The sequence below is a fragment of the Coenobita brevimanus genome, chromosome 110 (assembly GCF_032717465.1).
Source record: "Coenobita brevimanus isolate Jiangsu-jjx chromosome 110, ASM3271746v2, whole genome shotgun sequence".
Taxonomy (NCBI): Eukaryota; Metazoa; Arthropoda; class Malacostraca; order Decapoda; family Coenobitidae; genus Coenobita; species Coenobita brevimanus.
The window spans coordinates 48,283,387-48,297,620 of record NC_137063.1 but is presented as its reverse complement, the minus strand read 5'-3'; the positions used below and the strand labels follow the sequence as shown (position 1 = coordinate 48,297,620).

The 14,234-nt window shown below is 42.1% G+C and overlaps 1 protein-coding gene across 1 annotated transcript in view; it reads left to right on the top strand.

The window, feature by feature from the left end:
• The window catches only part of LOC145417476 (uncharacterized), a 77,536-nt gene extending 66,181 nt beyond the window's left edge, over positions 1-11,355 (top strand). The window contains exons 14-19 of the mRNA XM_080286182.1: positions 2,274-2,565; positions 2,865-3,084; positions 4,807-4,957; positions 5,291-5,434; positions 9,501-10,075; positions 10,478-11,355. Of these exons, the coding sequence (XP_080142308.1) occupies positions 2,274-2,565; positions 2,865-3,084; positions 4,807-4,957; positions 5,291-5,434; positions 9,501-10,075; positions 10,478-10,913 (1,818 nt within the window). The 3' untranslated portion in view covers positions 10,914-11,355. The remainder of the gene's footprint in view (positions 1-2,273; positions 2,566-2,864; positions 3,085-4,806; positions 4,958-5,290; positions 5,435-9,500; positions 10,076-10,477) is intronic.
• The last annotated feature ends 2,879 nt before the right edge of the window (positions 11,356-14,234 follow it).

The following is a 14,234-nucleotide window of genomic DNA, read 5'->3' as shown; positions in this document are numbered from 1 at the left end:
GTTGGAAGTGAAGTTAGCAGGGGAGTGAAAGATAAAAACGGTAGATTACTAGTAGAGAAGGGAGAAAAAGTGAGCAGATGGAGAGAACACTTTAAGGAATTGTTGAACATAGAGGATGGAAGTGATGAGAGTATAAGTGGCTGGGGAATGGCTGGGAGAAGGAGGGAGGTAGGAAGACAGGAAGAAATCAGTAGGATAGAAGTTATGGAAACAATGAAGAAAGTTAAATTGGGGAAAGCCCCAGGAAATGATGGAGTGTGTGGTGAAATGTTGAAGCATGGGGGAGAGATAGTAGTAGAATGGATGTGGAAGCTGTGCAGATTGGCCTGGGAGGAAGGTAGAGTTCCGGAGGATTGGAAGTCAGGTATAATTATTCCCTTGTACAAAGGAAAAGGGGAAAAAGAAGTGTGTGGTAATCATAGGGGCATTTGTCTTCTTAGTATAATAGGAAAAGTGTATGGTAGGATACTTATTGAGAGAGTTAGGGATATAATAGGAATTAGTTGGAGAAGAACAGGGAGGCTTTAGGAAGGGAAGAGGTTGTGTAGATCAGATATTCATTCTTAGATCTTTAGTGGAAAAGTTTCTAGAGAAGGAAAGAAGTTGTGTGCGGCTTTCATGGATTTGGAGAAAGCATATGACTGGGTGGATAGACAAGGATTGTGGAAAGTATAGAATATATGGAGTAGATGGGAAGTTGTTGAATGCTGTGAAGAGTATGTATGATGGTGCTAAGGCTGCAGTGCGTGTGGATGGTGAACTGAGTGAATTTTTCTCTTTGAAGGTTGGGTTGAAACAGGGATGTGTCATGTCTCCATGGTTGTTCAGTCTGTACATGGATGGGGTAATAAAAGAGGTACAAAGTAGGGTAGTGGATGTTGGAGTGGCCCTGATGAGAGAGGGTTGTGTTTGGAAACTCCCTGTACTGATGTTTGCAGATGATGCTGTGTTGTTGAGTGAAGACGAAGGAGAGCTGCAAGGCTGGGTGGATGAGTTTGGGAGAGTGTGTAAGAAATGGAATCTAAAGGTGAATGTAGGGAAGAGTAAAGTGATGGTCTTTGAGAGAGGTGAAGTCAATGAATGTACAACGAGGTTGTATGGTGAGGAAATGGAAAATGTGAGTATGTTTAAGTACTTGGGTAGTGTGATGAGTAAGGATGGAGGTTTGGAGGGTGAAGTGCTTGAAAGGGTACAGCAGGGAAGAAAGGTTGCTGGTTCCTTGAAAGCAGTGATAAGAAACAGGGAAGTGAGCATGGAAGTGAAAAGTTACTACATGACAGTATTGTGATACCAACTCTAACTTATGGAAGTGAAGCTTGGACATTGTTGGAAGGACACAAGTCAAGAGTGAGAGCAGTGGAAATGAGTTATTTAAGAGGAGCCTGTGGAGCCACATGGAGAGACAGGCTGACAAATGAGGATATAAAGGAGCGTTGTGGTGTGGATATGGATGTGATAGGAAGCGTTAGGAGGAATACACTGAGGTGGTTTGGCCATGTGGAGGGGATGGAGGGTGAAAGACTGATGAAGAGAGTGTATGTGAGTGAGGTGGAGGGGGGAAGAGGGAGTGGGAGGCCGAGGATGAGATGGAGGGATGGGGTGGAGAGGTATATGAGAGAGGGGAGTGTGAGTTGGGAGCAAGGCAGTGAAATGGCGGGGAACAGGGCGACGTGGAGGCGATTTGTTTGTGGCCACCCAAAACGGGATTGAGGCGTCTGGCAATAGATAGATAGATAGATTGTTAATTAATCTACCCACGGAGTGTGGTAGCCTGTTTTTGAGCTCTTATACCTCAGTAAAGCTTATGTTGTGAGTGTGGTGGGTATAGAGTTTTGTACTTCTATTTAGATGAACAAGAAAACATATTACCGGTAATCCTAGTTCACCTAATGCATAATCCTGTAGTTCACCTAATCCATAGTCCTGCAAAACCAGGTATTATATATTAATTTAGATTTTTTAAGCATCCCTAGGGACCCACCTACTTTCTTTAGTATAACCCATAAGCATCACAGTATCAACCCCTCCACTCGAGTACATCCATAGGGATGAGGTCTTGTATTATGTACCTGATAATAAACTAGTTTATTACTGGGTACACATAGCAGGTAATGTTAGAGTAGTTTTTTCATGTAAAATGACTGTTTGCTTGTTATTGACTATGAAATCTGGTATTTATTCTGTGTGGCAGCTAATAGTGTATGACATAAATACTCAAAATAGGTGACACTGGACTGATGCACTGATATCCTTCATGTTTGTGTTATTTTAAGGATGGCGGCAACTTTTTACATGCGGCTGTAAAGTCTGGTGAGGTAGAGTGTGTTGAGGTGTTGCTACAGCACCTGGCAGCCACACCAGATGGGCCTGGCCTGCTGCAGCGGCTGGCGTGCAGTCCCGATCACTCCCACACTACTCCATTGGCCCTCGCCCTGGCCATGCCCTCCACAGACATCCTGGCGGCCTTTATTCATGCTGGCCTCGATATCCCTGGCCTGCTCAGTCACTCTCCCGGGCTACTTCATGTGGCATCTTCTGCTGCCCTTGCCTTCCTTTCCTCTGCAGGTTTGTGCAGGTGCAAGGGATGTTGTACCAGTGGGACATTTTCCTCTTCTTTGCATTTCTCTCCTTAGTGAGATCACAGAGCCTTAATCTATACATCCTCATAACATGAGAAGTGAATTAGGATGATAATGAAGAAGTGTTTTTTCAGCAGATTGAGAATCTGATGTATTTACAGTATACCAGCAGTTTCATGGAAGGGTACAGATATATAGGTGTGTATAGGACTAACAGTGGTATACAAATAATTATGGTAAAGTTTACACTTAATGTTTATGTATAAATGGTTATTCCTGTACCAGGCGGGAGTGAGGTGACTTGCGCTGTGTGGCTGGAGGGCATGGATTTGTCTCAAACACCCAACAGTGATGAGGAGAGACGGGAAAAATCAGAAGAGCAGGAGAATAGACAGGGTGAGAGGTGGGCAGTGGGCACAGTCCGTGTTACACCCGCCACACTCTGGGCTGCCCTTGAGGACACACTTACATCTCTTGCACTCCACCATTGGGATGCTCTGGCTCGGTATGTTACCTCAGCTTACATTTGTTGTGTCAGCTGCTGGAATATTGTAATGTTTTCTCTAATTTCCTCTTTAATTTTCCCAGAGGTCATAGCATTGTTCATTTGTGTATTGGTACTAAATTATTAGCTCCAGGAACACTGTGCTTTGTGGCTTTATTATCTCAGTACAATAAACTCTCAATTATCTGGTGTAATTTAGCCAAGCCCTACACTGGTTAAAGTAAAATGCCTGATATTGCATTATTGCATAGTATCTCTCATCAGCACAATATTCAGCATCGAGCCGGATATTGCGTTGCTGTCCATCTCGAACTTCTGTCCTACAAACTATCCCATGAGTAAAAGCTGAAAATTAAGCATTTGATACATCAAGGTAATGATACAGCACAGTAATACAGCACCAGTTGGCTACTGTTTACAAGTCGGTTGATACAACTCAATGCTGGATATTGCGTAGAACTGCCGGTTACGTCCCATTTCGACACCGGATATTGCATAATTTTGCCAGATATTGTCTTAATAGATCTGAGCCAGGAGCACTGGATATTGCATTGGGCTGGATGTTACAATGATGGATAATTATGAGTTTACTGTGTGTTAAAGATTTCATTGCTGTTCACGTGAATTTCATTATCTAAACTGATGGTGATGAATGAATGGATGGTAATAGTTCAAGATTGTCTGATTGTTATTCTTTCCTTTTCCTTTCTTGATTATCCCCTGCTATTAATGGCAAACCTGCTTGAGTTCATCATCGTCATCATCATCCGGACCTCCATTCCCACCATAGAGCAGGGCAAGGAGTAGCAGTGTCCAGACAGCCAAAGTTTGCCCAGTCCAATGGGCCATGCTTCCATTCACTTATCATTCAAGCCCCATGGATTCCTGGCTTTATCTGATATGCCAAAAACTTTCAGCTCATTTTGTAGCTTCACATAAACGTATCCAATAGAGTCAGTCTGGATGCTGTCACATTAAAAAGGGGTGGCAAATCGCTGATCATGCACTTCTTACAACATTCATCCAGCTGGCTTGATCTCGTCAGTCCCCGAGCCTTACTGAATTCCATACCTCTTTTCCTGACACACTCGTCCACCATACCCCTCCACCTTCTCCTTGGCCTACCTCGCCTCCCCCCTCCTTGAAATTCTCTCTATTATTCCTGTTTCACCAGTCTGTTGAGTTAATGATGGTAAATCATTGCCTATTAAAGCCAGGGGTTTATTCCAAAATATCACAACTGTTCCCATGCAACTACAGAAGTTAGTCATCTCTTGTTTTTTGACATGTTAGGGAACGGACACTCACAAATGATCAAAATCTGTAAATAATGAAGACCATCTAAAAGGGCCCCCACAGCTGTGCTTTTATCTATATAGGTGCTTAAAAACTCATTATAGTGCCCTAAAGAATTACTAGACTGTAGAAGATACTTGTTTAAAGCATACTTTCAGATTGTAAAAAAGAAGTCATCTCAAAACAAGCCATAAAATAGTTTATTTTGTGATGGTTTACTCATCTCCAAATAACCAATATTGACTAAGTCAAAACCATGAAAAACGATGGTTGGTTGCACTGTAAATTGTGGGAAACTGGCTGATTGGCTCTGTATGTGGCTGTAGAACTTAATAGGCATATTTATGTAGTTTCCTATGCATGTAGTAGCAGATAAAAGTGTAAAAATAGTGATTTAAAACTCAGCCCTTTACTTATTTTTTACAGGCAGGGTAGTGGGACCACCAACAGCAGCAGGACACGGGGTGAGCGTCGCAGGTCTGACCCATTGCAGGATACAGAGGTCAGCCCACCCTGCCTTGGACTTACTAAGGCAGCCATCAGTCATTTTTCCATAGGGCACCATAAGTGGACACGGGTGAGATTTTGCTGATATTATTATTTATGATGTTACTGAAGATTGCTATTGGAATGAGGATGGTGAGTCCTTTGTAAATACTATACACTGCAGTAAGTTCCTTACAGTTCAGTATAGTGGTATTTCAGTATCTTGGCACTTAACACTTAAAATTGTCATATGTTTTGGTAGGTTATACATAGAGTGTAGATGTTTATGTTGCATACTTTATAACTTTACCCTTGTATTTGATATCTGTCATGTGTAACTACGATTTAGGTTACTGAGATGAAAATACTGTACCATACTTGGAAAAAAACAGAATAAATCTTATAAATCTGTGTATCTTGATAGGGTGAGTATGGGCTAGTAAGTGGGCCATATGACCTGCTGGTAAACAACAGCGATCAAACTGTTTGTATCCACCTGCACCATCTCCAGGCTGCTGCTTACTCCCTGCTCATACCCTTGCCTACACTCAAGAACTATCTGCGCTTGGTGAGTTTACCTGTACTGTTCCACTTTTGTTTCGAAGAGCTGTTACTTCCAGTGACAGAGAAAAAGAGGAGGTTGATGATTATGGTGATGCAGGAAAGGAGATTGTTGATGATGAGGATGGTGAGTTATTCCATGTAATTAGTGTCCTGGCAATATATACTACAACTGACTTTTAGTGAGTCTGTATTATCAGGATTGATTTTGTAGGATTGTATGCTGTGTTGAGAGAGGTGAGTGACATTATATTTTGTTAATTTTTTATTATATTGTTCTTTGCTGACAGGTTACCATTAGAGAGCAAAGCATATATATATATATATATATATATATATATGTATACCCATCCATCCATCATCCAATCCTACATTGCCCTACGAGGAGCGTAGGAGCCCAGGGCTAGACAGATGGTCTCGACATTTAAGATGAGAGTGACCAGCCTCACTCATCCCTGAGTGGCATTACATGAGCAATCAACCCCAATCATCCCTTGGATATAAACCTTCACCGGCTCAATCCGACTGGAGCACAATAATTACCCACTAAACCACCAGGTGCCAAAATTTGGTTATTTGGTTACCACCCAGCGTAGTAAATGGTTTCATGGTGTACAGGAAACCATTTGGCTTGTCACTCAGTTTAGAGTCACCCACAGGCAGAAGGAAAAGGAAAGAATGAAGGAAAGAAAGACTGAAGAGGGAGTGTAAAGTCACCCTTAGGCAGAAGGACAAGGAAAGAATGAAGGAAAGAAAGACAGAAGAGGACGGAAGGAAAGAAGGATGGATACATTTAGGTGAAGCTACAAAATGTGGGGAATGTTTTTGATGTATCAGAACCAGGATTCAAGATACTTGAATGGAGAGTGAATGGAATTGTGGCCCATTGGGTTTGGGCAAATTTGGGCTGTGTGGACATTGCTACTCCTCACCCTGATTTAGGGTGGGAAAGGAGATCTGGATGATATATATATATATAAATGGTAGATTACTTGTGGAGAAGGGACAAAAAGTGAGCAGATGGAGAGAACACTTTAAGTTGTTGAACATAGAGGATGGAAGTAATGCGAGTATAAGTGGCTGGGGAATGGCTGGGAGAAGGAGGGAGGTGAGAAGACAGGAAGAAATCAGTAGGATAGAAGTTGTGGAAGCAATGAAGAAAGTCAAATTGGGGAAAGTCCCAGGAATTGATGGAGTGTGTGGTGAAATGCTGAAGCATGGGGGAGAGATAGTAGTAGAATGGATGTGGAAGATGTGCAGATTGGCCTGGGAGGAAGGTAGAGTCCCGGAGGATTGGAAGTCAGGTATAATTATTCCATTGTACAAAGGAAAAGGGGAAAAAGAAGTGTGTGGTAATCATAGGGGCATTTGTCTTCTTAGTATAATAGGAAAAGTGTGTGGTAGGATACTAATTGACAGAGTTAGAGAAAAAACAGAGGAATTAGTTGGAGAAGAACAGGGAGGCTTCAGGAAGGGAAAGGGTTGTGTAGATCAGATATTCATTCTTAGATCTTAGTGGAAAAGTTACTAGAGAAGGGAAAGAAGTTGTATGCAGCCTTCATGGATTTGGAGAAAGCATATGACAGGGTGGATTGTGGAAAGTATTAAGAATATATGGAGTAGATGGGAAATTGTTGAATGCTGTGAAGAGTATGTATGATGGTGCTAAGGCTACAGTGCGTGTGGATGGTGAACTGAGTGAATTTTTCTCTTTGAAGGTTGGGTTGAAACAGGGATGTGTCATGTCTCCATGGTTGTTCAATCTGTACATAGATGGGGTAATAAAAGAGGTACAAGGTAGGGTAGTGGATGTTGGAGTGGCCCTAGTGAGAGAGGGTAGTGTTTGGAAACTCCCTGTACTGTTGTTTGCAGATGATACACTGTTGTTGAGTGATGACGAAGGGGAGCTGCAAGGCTTGGTGGATGAGTTTGGGAGAGTGTGTAAGAAACGGATTCTAAAGGTGAATGTAGGGAAGAGTAAAGTGATGGTCTTTGAGAGAGGTGAAGTCAGTGAATGTACAGCGAGGTTGGATGGTGAGGAATTGGAAAATGTGAGTATGTTTAAGTACTTGGGTAGTGTGATGAGAAAGGATGGAGGTTTGAAGGGTGAAGTGCTTGAAAGGGTATAGCAGGGAAGAAAGGTTGCTGGTTCTTTGAAAGCAGTGATAAGAAACAGGGAAGTGAGCATGGAAGTGAAAAAGTTACTACATGACAGTGTTGTGATACCAACTCTAACGTATGGAAGTGAAGCTTGGACGTTGTTGGAAGGACACAAGTCAAGAGTGAGAGCAGTGGAAATGAGGTATTTAAGAGGAGCCTGTGGAGTCACATGGAGAGACAGGCTGACGAATGAGGATATAAAGGAGCGCTGTGGTGTGGATGTGGATGTGATAGGAAGTGTTATGAGGAACACACTGAGGTGGTTTGGCCATGTGGAGAGGATGGAGGGTGAAAGACTGACGAAGAGAGTGTATGTGAGTGAGGTGGAGGGGGGAAGAGGGAGGGGGAGGCTGAGGATGAGATGGAGGGATGGGGTGGAGAGGTATATGAGAAAGGGGGGTGTGAGTTGGGAGCAGGGCAGTGAAATGGCGGGGGACAGGGCGACGTGGAGGCGATTTGTTTGTGGCCACCCCGAACGGGATTGAGGCATCTGGCAATAGATATATATATATATATGGCACACCTAATGTCTGACTTGGCTCGTATCTCTGACTGGGGTAAAAATAATATGGTTGTCTTTAATGCATCTAAGACTCAGTTCTTACACCTATCAACCCGACAAAATCTTTCACAGGTATACCCACTAATATTTAATAATATTCATCTTAATCCTGCATCATCCTTGAACATGCTTGGGGTTTCATTTACTCGGGACTTATCTTGGAAAGATCATATTACATCTCTTGTAAAATCTGCTTTCAGGAGATTGGGTGTGCTAAGCCGACTCCGCTCTTTCTTTACCCCTGCACAATTGTTGTCTCTATACAGGGGTTTTATCCGCCCCTGTGTGGAGTACAACTCTTAAGTGTGGGGAGGCTCCCCACATACAGCTCTTCTCAATAGGGTGGAGTCAAAGGCTTTTCGTCTCATTAACTCTTCTCCTCTTACTGACTCCCTTCAACCTCTGTCTCTTCGCCGAACTGTTGCATCTTTATCTCTTTTCTATCGCTACTTTAATGGTCGCTGCTCCTCTGAACTGTCTGCTTGCATTCCTCCACCTCTACAACGGGCGCGTAGCACCCGTCTGGCAGCAAACTCTCATCCTTTTTCTGTCCAACTCTCTAATGCAAGAGTTAACTGTTACTCCCAGTCTTTCATTTATGCAACAGGTCAGCTCTGGAACTGTCTCCCTCTGTCTGTATTTCCTGCTGCCTATGATCTCCAGTCTTTCAAACGCAGTGTGTCCAGGCATCTCAAAATGATCGGATCTTGAATTTGGCTCTATATTGTATTTTGTTTTTCTCTTGGAGGGAACTGTTACTGCGGGCTCATGGCCTTTGGTTCCTTCTTCCTCGCATAAAATATATATATATATATATATATATATATATATATATACAGCAAAAAATTATATTATATAGAGAGATTGTTTGGAGGGTGAGAAGTGCTTGTAAGTGTGATTGTAATGTTGGAGTGGCTTTGGATGTGCATGTTTTTTTTTTTTGTGTGTGTGTGTGAGGAAGAAAGAACCAAAGGCTGAGCCTGCAAAACAGTTCCTTGCAAGAAAAAAAACAAAAATAATAGAAAAGAGAGCCAAATTCAAGATCCATTCATTTCGGGATACCTTGACACACTGCATTTGAAAGACTGGAAATCATAGGAAGTAGGAAATACAGACAGAGGGAGACAGTTCCAGAGTTGACCTGTTGCATAAATGAAGGACTGGGAGTAACGGTTAACTCTTGCGTGAGAGAGTTGGACAGAAAAGGGATGCGATTTTGTTGCTAGATGGATGCTACGCGTCCATCGTAGAGGTGGAAGGATGCAAGTAGAATATAGAGGTCAGGATGATGATGATGATGATGATATTTGTTTATATTATACTGATTTATGTCCTCATCTTTATGCCCCAGAGTGGTCAGTGCGCATGTGTGGTGGTTTACGGTCCACGAGACAGTGGGAAACGATCGCTGGTACGCTCCCTAGCTCACCTCAAAGCTGGGGAAGGTCGGGGAGTAGTGGTTATGGACCTGGGAGGGCAAGGGGCGACCATGGAGGGAGTGCGAGGGGTGGTGGAGAGTGGCGGGGGCCCAGTGGTGCTTGAGAGAGTGGGACGAGAGGCATGGGCAAGCGTGTGGGCAGTTGTGCAGGGAGCAGCAGCTGGGACAGTCCTGGCCACTATGGATGCATGGCGGCGACCAGGTGGAGGCCAGATAGAAGGTGGAGTATTGTGGGTGCAGCTAAGGCATGATCGTGAACCCTTGACCTCCACCCTGGCACGTGCCCTCACCCGCCACGTTGCATCCCTCCATGCTGGACTCATCCCCTCGCCTTCCTCCCACATCCGCCGTACGCTGGATTGGGCTGCTGCTGCCTGGGGCCGCCTTGCTGCAACACTAATGGCACTTGGGTTTTCCTCAGCTCTCCATGGCCCTCGTCTTCTGGCACGCATCCTCACTCATGCAGCTTCTCCTGCCGACATATTCAGGTCAGGCACATTGTTTTGGAAGAGGCAGCCCTTTAGTGATAGAGAAGAAGAGACAGGGACAGTATATTGGGTTGAGAGAAGGAAGAAGAGGAGTGTTTGAATGAGGGAGATAGGTATGTGAGGATAAAGTAGCCTGAAAATGATTGCCATGACCAGTCCCCTGTTGGGGTGGTTTTCAGGATAGCAAGGAATCGCAGATTAGCGATGATGATGGCACAGTTTGGCCTAGGTACGTATCAAGGTAATGACAGACTTGCATAATTTATTCTTTGTCCAGTTTGATGAATAATTGCCTTGACATAAATTATATATGGTATTTTATTTGTTTTGTGGATATTATTTCTAAACATGGGTAGAGTTGCAGGTAGGGTCATTCATACTAACGATTCTTGTTTATTGCAGGGGTGTAGCTGAGATTTGGAACAACATTATAAGCAGTGAGATCCAGACAGAGGTGGTTGGAGTGTGGCGGAGATCCAGTGTAGGGTGTGAGGTGGATGAAGCTCGAGTGGTCAACATGGCTCTGTATGTGGTCATCCAGCGCTCCCTTGCCCCAGGCCTGCCTCTACCTGCCCCAGAGGCACACACATTCCTCTCAAGTCTAGATGGTGGCCTAGGGAGGTCAGCCTTCCGGGGCGTGAAGTCCAACCTCTCCTCAGTCCGACACAGTGACCATCCTAACCTTTCATCACCCAGACCCAAAGACCTGCCATTGAGAAGTGATGGTGCACAACAGCTCTCAGCCTCACATGTTGGCTTGGCCTCCCCAACCTCACCAGAGTGGGATGAGGCCAATCTTACAAAAATCTTAGGCCTCTCACCAGTTGGTTATGCGTGACACCAGCACATCACGATTTAGATAAAGTTACCCTCTTTAAATCAAGGCTTTTGAAGGGGAGTTCAGCCAGAGTGGGATGAGGCTAATCACACCAAGATAATAGGCTTCTCACCAGTTGGTTATACATGACACCAGCACATCAGAATGTAGCTAGAATTGTCTGTAGTTAATCCCTTGAATCCAGTGATCTGTTTATGATTGTATAGTATTCTTGCTGTTTCTAGGCAGTTTTATTCAGGTTAGGAGAGGCATGCCAGTCTGGAGGGGTTAGAGGGTTTATTAACCCCTTCATTACTGGAGACTCTTCCAAAACTGAATCAAATTATCAGTTTATGAGTAGGAATAAACTAAAAAGGATGTCATTCGGTTTCAAGGGGTTTAATCAAGGCACTCACATGGGGGGAGGGGGGATTAAACCACTCTGGTGCTTTGCTAACTCAGACTGAGGGCTGTATTCTAAATTGTTAGAGATTTCCATGCTCATCTTCCATAGCAGTGTATTTTGCTTATTATACTTTATGATGATGATACTTTTTTACTCTGGGATGTAACTGATGTAAAGTATGTTGGTACTAAAAATGTATGAATAACATAAAAGAGGATATCATGGTGCAGTATGCATAATAAATTGCTGAGGAGGAGACACCATGTAGTCTACTGTGCCACCTAGGCCCATATTCTTCTTGGTTAAGGAGAGTCCTTGCCATGTTTTTCTTAGCAATTTATTTTTGGGTACAGCTGGTTAATATCCATTTGTATTTCATATATGCAGAGTATAGTGATATTACAATGATTTATGTAACACGAAGAAGGAGAGAAAGGTGTAATAACAAAGTACAGTACACTGCTAAGGAAGAATGTTAGGGAGCCCCCATAATCGAAAAGAGGTATGGATCCTAGTCTGTGGCCATGATTCCTACCACCATCACCAGTTCAAGCTATCCAGTTCCTTGAGTTCTCCTTGACACAGCTTCTCATAAACTAAAGATTTGATAGATAGAAATATTACTCTGATGTATGGTAGTGTTTTCAGTACGTTAGAGTATCAGCTGGGTAGGCTCATAATCTTAGTTTAAGAAGACACCAGTAAAGCATACTTAAAATTAACAAAGTTGGTAAAAGACAGCTCTTATTATTATTTTTTATATTGGACTTTCTCTTCACTGTGAGCTATCAGTGGTAATTTTTGAAGTTTGAGAGGTAAGATTCAGAGTTAGCAGAGTGCCTGTGTGTGTGTCTGAAGTTTCTTTACACATCATATTAACTTATGTACACTTTATTCATTGTACATTTAAATTTCTTTATTTCATTAGTAGTTCTTAATTCCATACATAATTTAGTGTGTGGATCTTGTATCCTTACTCACACTGTATAACAATATGTGATTAAAAAAGAGAGGTTCATATCATTGGTAGTATATTTGGTTGAGGGTTAGTTGTGGGATGATTGAAGTAGTTTTGAGATGGTAAATGTGATTCAGTGTTGGTTCAGAATTATATGGAGTAGCATAGAGAAGTGGATAGATTGGTTTCATGGTGACTTCGGATTTAGATTGTATAGTTCAGAGAGGATTGGTTATGAATGAAGTAAAAATTCCACTGAAGAAAATCAAATAATTAATCTTCATAAAATATCTCTGCTGTAGTATGCTATACATTGCTAATTAAGTTATATCCACATGTGGGGTTTTAGCTTCATGTGTTTTGTGTAAATGGTGGTATAAATATACCATATACAGTACCAGTATATATATGTATAATGTATATATGCATATATACAGGGTGTTCCTAAAGTAACCATCTGTTTTAAAAAATAATAGGAATTTATAAAATAAAACTTTAAGAAACAAATATATATATATATATATACAGTATATTGACAAACTATGTGAATGAAACAATAGGGGCTCAAGTTTAATTATTAGATTCTGTGTGGCAGCCATGAGTGTCTCTACAGATGTGGTCAAATTTTTCATGGAAGATGCTTTCAAGCATTTCATGTGTGATTTTTTGCACCACTTCGTTACAACAGTTACGAATATGAGCAAGATCTCTAATTCTTGTACGGTACACTGCAAACTGTATTTAATGAAATGTCAAGCAATAAAGTTTAAGGGTGTTAAGTCAGGTGAACATGTAGCTCATGGTTGAGGTCCTCCACGGCACATCCAACAACCAGGAAAGCAGGTGTTGAGATACTCTCGAACTTGTGTGGCATAATGGTCTCATTGACCTGTCTTATGAAATTTTCAAACTTTTCTCTAATTTTATTACACTTCATGCTTTTTAAATTGCCTGAAATTTTCAAACTTTTCTCTAATTTTATTACACTTCATGCTTTTTAAATTGCCTGTAAATATGAAAGAAGTCTTTCTTGCTTATTCATCTTCAATAATTGGTCTGAAAAGAAAAAGAAAAGTTTGGAAATATAAAAAACTTAAAATAATGAGTTTTAAACAAATTAAATGTAAGGAAATATTTTGTTCGAAATTATGCGTACAATAATGCCTATAGAACAGATGTTTAAAAATTGCCCTGTTTCACCAAAATACAGTGGAGTCGCCTAATTTGCAGCAATTAGAGACTGGTACCTACCTGTGAATTATGAAATCTGTGGTTTACAAAGTTATGAACCAATGGGAAAAAAGGATATTTAGTTTGGACCCTCGTGGAACCCCCCTACAGCACCCTACCTACACCTAACTAGCCATCAGCAAACACAAACAATCTTAGAAATATTCAGTGCATGTATTTAACTGAGAGGAGCCTTCTTCTTGGACCCCAACTGGGTCGAACGTCGCCTTGGGGGGTTGGGGCCATCCATAACAGAGTCCAGGGAGAGGTAACCATGACAAAAAAAAGGCCAGGTAATGATTAGAACTCACAGGGGAACATGCGTAGTTGGTGGTTAGCAGGACAGGAGGTAAACAAAACATGGGCTGTGATTGGCTGCTGGGTCTAGGTTGTCTGTGATTGGCTAGCAGCCGCAGAATACATCATGGGTGCCCGGATATTATAAATCTTCCTGAAAATGAGCCACTTTGGAACCTAAGAACCGTGGTTTTCAAGTTTTTTCCATGGAGTAAAAAAATAGGGACTGCTTGGGAAAAGTACCGCAGATTACAAATCCGCAGCTTACAGATACGCAAATTAGGCGACTCCACTATAAGTGGTTACTTTAGGGACACCCTGTATATATATCCAAGCTGGTTAGGTGCAGGTCATTAGTCAGTTTGGTAATGTGGAAATTGGTGCAGTACTAAGAAAGTGTGTATGCAAAAATGATGTGTTTGACTTTTGTAGCATTCTTGTTCATCTCTGG